The sequence below is a fragment of the Rutilus rutilus genome (assembly GCF_951802725.1).
Source record: "Rutilus rutilus genome assembly, chromosome: 16".
Taxonomy (NCBI): Eukaryota; Metazoa; Chordata; class Actinopteri; order Cypriniformes; family Leuciscidae; genus Rutilus; species Rutilus rutilus.
The window spans coordinates 20,132,423-20,138,422 of record NC_140224.1 but is presented as its reverse complement, the minus strand read 5'-3'; the positions used below and the strand labels follow the sequence as shown (position 1 = coordinate 20,138,422).

Here is a 6,000-nt window from a genome sequence, read left to right as displayed (position 1 = left end):
AAACAACATGAGGGTGAGTATATGATGACAGAATTTTCATTTTAAAGTGGAGTATCCCTTTAATGCACTGTGAACTAACATGAACATGAACATTTTTATAAACTTACATTAACAATGGTTAATAAATGCTGTAAGAACAAAGTGTTCATTGTTAATTCATGTTAGTTAGCCTAATGCATTAACTAATGTTAACAAATGAGACTTATTGTAAAGCGTTACCTAATAATATATCACATTCTTTATGAAAAAAAGTGCAAAGCAGTCCGTATTTAAAAGTCTATGATTACTACACTGGTATTATTATATAGGTTACATTAAAAAAGATTATCTGTATTCCATCATTTGCTTAATCTCTGTTTATTGTACCATAACCAATGGACAAACTGAAACAAAAGGTCCCGTTAAGAGACAAAATATGACAGCAACAGCAAAACATACTGTACTCCTTTGAAACTGTGAAAATACTAACTGTAGGTATGAAGAAAACAACAAATCGTATGAAATTGCAATGTAGCCATAATATAATAAACCACATTTATTCTGCTGATTACTCTCACATCTCCACAACCGAGTATTCAAGTATTTCTCTAATTGCACAGGCACTGGATTCACACGGTATTTACAGAACGTTTTCAGCAGTGTAAGTAGAAATGTGTTTTGTAGCACAACAAAGGCTGTAGAGAGCTGGACATAAACACCCACATCCTTCCCACCCTGAACTAAAAAGACAACGAATGTTACAGTGTACATGCATGTCTATACATACGCTGCAGCATATCATATACAAAATTATACTAAGAAAAAAGCTCAATCAGCAAAACTAACATGACCTCTGTGCTACTGCCGACGACTAAACCGAGTGGTATTCATGCATGTTAACTCTCATGTACTGTTTCTTTAAGAGCTGTGTCAATGAAAAAAAAAAAAACGAATTGAAGAATTTTAAATGTTTTTTTTTTAGCGTGGTCAAAAAGTCAAAGGACCAAAAAAATGTGTATATCATCCATTAGATCTAAAGAACATCATTCACATAATTTCACATTGTTTTCACAATTTTTGTTTAATAGCATGAAAATTCTAGTCATTAATCTGACATTATTTAATCAGCATCCTTGTGCAATTTAAGGGCTCCATTTACAGGTCACATGATGTGGGTGAAAATGCAGCAGTCACTGACAATGTTGATTATTGATATTTGAATGTTGAATTTTCGATATCGCCTTCGATTTCACTGAAAACAGATCTTGATGTGCAGGTAGAGTAGGCAAAGCCAGAATGATGTGAGTTGTTAAATGTTAAGGACAATGCAGTAAACCATCAACTTTTTTCAAACATATACTGCACATTGTTACTTATCTACTCGCTATAGCACAAATACTGCAACTGGTTTAATGTATCAGATAAATTTACCTCTTTGATTTCATGTAACAGAATGTATGAGTGGCATGCTTAAAGAACAATAAATATGAAACTCAATAAATAATCTCTGATCAGCTATAACATTACATGACAGTCGGGGACAGTTTTGGGAGAAAACTAATATTTCACTCAAAGCTTTTTGTCCGAAATAAGGTCATGAAAAATACGTTGCTATATGAATGCACAGTCCCTCTTATTCCTCCTTGTATGGAGAGAGTATAAAGTATTTTATTTGAAAGTCCACATATATTCAGACAGATGCACATGTCATGTACAGCGGCGAAAGAGTTTGTGAAGCTGTAGTTTGAACCTTCTTTAGCTGCAAATACTTCAGCCAAACTTTAAAATAAAATAAAAATAGTCGATATATCTCTAAAGTTCAAATACTTTCCCAAAGGGACAGCAAATACTGGTTAAATGATGTTCTGCAAAGACATGGAAATATAAGCGTTTTTGTTATGTATTTAGATCTGTTATAACTGTGGTTCTCAACTGGTTTTGCTTTACATCTCATATTAAGTGGCAACTCAACATAGGAACAAAGTTATTCACTATAAAAAAATAAAACTAAAAATATCCTTTTTACACTGAAAATGATTATTAGGCCTAATAAGAACTGTATAAACCCAATAGTATGCCACATTTTTAACCTGATATAGGCTGAATAGGAAAAATGGCCACTTTTTATAAAGTACATAAATAATAATTATACGTCATCAGAACAAGTCTGTGACCTCATTTTAGGTGATGCTTCACCAGTTGAGAACCACTGCTTTATAAAACCGGCTGTTACATGTGAAGATCATCTTACATTTTGGATCAAATAAATGCTGGACTGCTTTCTCTGTCTACGGTGTGTCCTTATTTGAACACGTGGTCCATTGGTTGAGGAATGAGTCTTTGGAATTCACTGAATTCAGAAAAGTCATCTCTTGCAAGACGTTCATGGTCTATAGAGCTGTGGCGGGACTTCAAAGGACCCGCAGGGAGCATATGATCAGTCTGTGCCCACTACCTCTGTGGGACCGTGCCCGTGTTCAAGCCCTCTGTGCCCAGGTCGTCCTCTACTACGTTACTGTAGCCCTCCTTCTCAATGCAGTCGGTAAGTACTTGAAGCACCAGGCGTAGCCGACGGTCCATGGCCTCCAGGTGAGGTTTAATGAGGATGGGCGTCAGCGTGTCCGCCTGTAGACTTTCCTCCATCAGAACACTCAGTTTGTACTCCTCCTTAGCCAGCAGCTGAAGCCGTAAATGAGTGGACTTCTTCATCCTGAGTCGAACAGATCAGACATAATCAAATCAATTGATTATTTAGGACTAATCAAATATTTTTTATTTCAATGAATCAAATATTATTTATAATAACAGTTCATAGAAATAATTAATATTTATAAATAACTATTTCAAAACATGATTAAATAAGTAAGGGATAATCCACGGCTAACTGTGCATTAAGCGGAAAAATTGTTTAATTCACAGTTAGCCGTGGATTATTCCACTTATACCATGGTCATTTGACAGCATTGACAAGTTAAGCGGTTATTGATGTTTGCAGCACAATATTTGACCGAAAGGGTAAAATAGGCGGTTATTTTCATTAGTTACGGTTATAGGGGTTCTTTCATCAGTTACGGTACTAGCATTCTGCCCGCTTTAAATCAGATATAAGATAGTATAAGATAGTGTATATATATATATGTATATAATAAGATAGTATAATAATAAATAAGTAGTGTGGAAAGATTAGATTTATTTGAATAAATTATAGCATTTATTTATATATATATATATATATACACTCACCTAAAGGATTATTAGGAACACCATACTAATACTGTGTTTGACCCCCTTTCGCCTTCAGAACTGCCTTAATTCTACGTGGCATTGATTCAACAAGGTGCTGAAAGCATTCTTTAGAAATGTTGGCCCATATTGATAGGATAGCATCTTGCAGTTGATGTAGATTTGTGGGATGCACATCCAGGGCACGAAGCTCCCGTTCCACCACATCCCAAAGATGCTCTATTGGGTTGAGATCTGGTGACTGTGGGGGCCATTTTGGTACAGTGAACTCATTGTCATGTTCAAGAAACCAATTTGAAATGATTCGAGCTTTGTGACATGGTGCATTATCCTGCTGGAAGTAGCCATCAGAGGATGGGTACATGGTGGTCATAAAGGGATGGACATGGTCAGAAACAATGCTCAGGTAGGCCATGGCATTTAAACGATGCCCAATTGGCACTAAGGGGCCTAAAGTGTGCCAAGAAAACATCCCCCACACCATTACACCACCACCACCAGCCTGCACAGTGGTAACAAGGCATGATGGATCCATGTTCTCATTCTGTTTACGGCAAATTCTGACTCTACCATCTGAATGTCTCAACAGAAATCGAGACTCATCAGACCAGGCAACATTTTTCCAGTCTTCAACTGTCCAATTTTGGTGAGCTCGTGCAAATTGTAGCCTCTTTTTTCTATTTGTAGTGGAGATGAGTGGTACCCGGTGGGGTCTTCTGCTGTTGTAGCCCATCCGCCTCAAGGTTGTGCGTGTTGTGGCTTCACAAATGCTTTGCTGCATACCTCGGTTGTAACGAGTGGTTATTTCAGTCAAAGTTGCTCTTCTATCAGCTTGAATCAGTCGGCCCATTCTCCTCTGACCTCTAGCATCAACAAGGCATTTTCGCCCACAGGACTGCCGCATACTGGATGTTTTTCCCTTTTCACACCATTCTTTGTAAACCCTAGAAATGGTTGTGCGTGAAAATCCCAGTAACTGAGCAGATTGTGAAATACTCAGACCGGCCCGTCTGGCACCAACAACCATGCCACGCTCAAAATTGCTTAAATCACCTTTCTTTCCCATTCTGACATTCAGTTTGGAGTTCAGGAGATTGTCTTGACCAGGACCACACCCCTAAACCACACAAGCAACTGCCATGTGATTGGTTGATTAGATAATTGCATTAATGAGAAATTGAACAGGTGTTCCTAATAATCCTTTAGGTGAGTGTATATATATATATATATATATATATATATATATATATATATATATATATATATATATATTATTTATTTATAAATAAATGCTATAATTTATTCAAATAAATGTGAATAAATTATGAATTATATATATATAAAGAGAGAGAGAGATGCCTGTGTGAATTACTAACGGTGAAGCTGTGATTTTAATTACTTCAAAAACAGTTGCGGAGAAATATCATGTAGCGAATAAGTGAAGCTATTTTATTTCTAAAAGTCTCGCAGCAGCGTTGAAGAGTTTCTGTGCTCCTGAATGTTTCTGTGTGTGCACCATCTCTCATCTCTGACTCCGTGTGCGAGTGTACTGTACTGTAAAATTCACACCTTCCAGCCAATTAGAATCAAAGTATTTAGACAGACCATGATATATAATAATATAACTTTTCCTACACTTTGTGTATTTAATCTTATTCTTTTCATTCATGTTTGTGCAAATAACATGATTGTGTTTCAATTTAACATTTGATATTTGTTGAGCTTTTAATGAAGTTCCAAACGCAGGTTTGGGAGGAGCCTTATCATTCAGTCCTGACGATCATCATTACGAGCATATCTTGCTGCCCCAGCGATACGTCTTCCAGCATCCCTCCACCTCCTCTATTTCTCTCATTCTTCCATTATGTAGTACCGTTATAGGGGGTTTAGTTCAGAGCTCGGAGCTTGAGCCGAGTCTTGGGTTCGAGCCTCCTTCAAGGACAGCAAGCCATGTTCGTTTACCATTAACTATTAATGGGCAGGCGAACTACTGAATTGATAATTAATTTCTACCATACAAAGTGAAATGGCTTTTGTTAAACGCCACAATCACATTCACATGTTAAGTTTGACAGCCTTGATCTAAACAACTTTTGGAGATTCTTGCAGTGATATGACAAATACTGAATAATAAATAATACTGACCTGCAGCACTGACTCAAAGGCACCAGTATGGAGAGCTCATCATGAGAATGTTTCCCAAAGCTGAAGATTAAGAGACAAATCAGATAGAAAAGACATTTGTATGACAATGCTTCAGAAAACACACACAGCACATTAATAGTAATGAATTTAAGAAGCTTTTTTCATTGACAGTTAAAAAAAGAGAGAGAATAATGTCTTACCCTCTCCCATTATCAAGGTGAATAATGAAAGTTTCATTTCCAAATTTTTCAAAAGTCTCATAATGATGACGATCCATGTTTCCTTTGAAGACATTTATTATATAAATACCTTGACTGAATTTCAGCTTTAGTTTTGTGTTCAGGTACAAATGATGCACTTCTGTGAGATCGTCTTACCCATGAGGAAATCAAAAATGGTCATGTCCATGATGTCCAGCAGGCGTGTGCCGCTGTCATAGGGTGGCGTCTGCTTCACCTCTTCACAATAATCTGGATCCACCTCCCACCTACAAACACACACACACACCTCATTAGTGTCACGCTAACACACACACTGTACAAAGAAAAACATGCTGAAACTCAATGTAATGAGACACTGGAGGGCTATCATGATAATCTGAGGAGAAACTGGACGATTAGAAGTGAGCAACTA

The 6,000-nt window shown here is 36.9% G+C and overlaps 1 protein-coding gene across 1 annotated transcript in view; it reads right to left on the bottom strand.

Annotated features, from left to right (window-relative positions):
* Positions 1–341: 341 nt before the first annotated feature.
* The window catches only part of fam20cb (FAM20C golgi associated secretory pathway kinase b), a 52,698-nt gene continuing 47,039 nt past the window's right edge, over positions 342–6,000 (bottom strand). Inside the window, exons 7-10 of the mRNA XM_084434788.1 lie at positions 5,745–5,854; positions 5,568–5,649; positions 5,368–5,427; positions 342–2,689 (exon numbers count right to left, since the gene is read on the bottom strand). Of these exons, the coding sequence (XP_084290914.1) occupies positions 2,431–2,689; positions 5,368–5,427; positions 5,568–5,649; positions 5,745–5,854 (511 nt within the window). The 3' untranslated portion in view covers positions 342–2,430. The remainder of the gene's footprint in view (positions 2,690–5,367; positions 5,428–5,567; positions 5,650–5,744; positions 5,855–6,000) is intronic.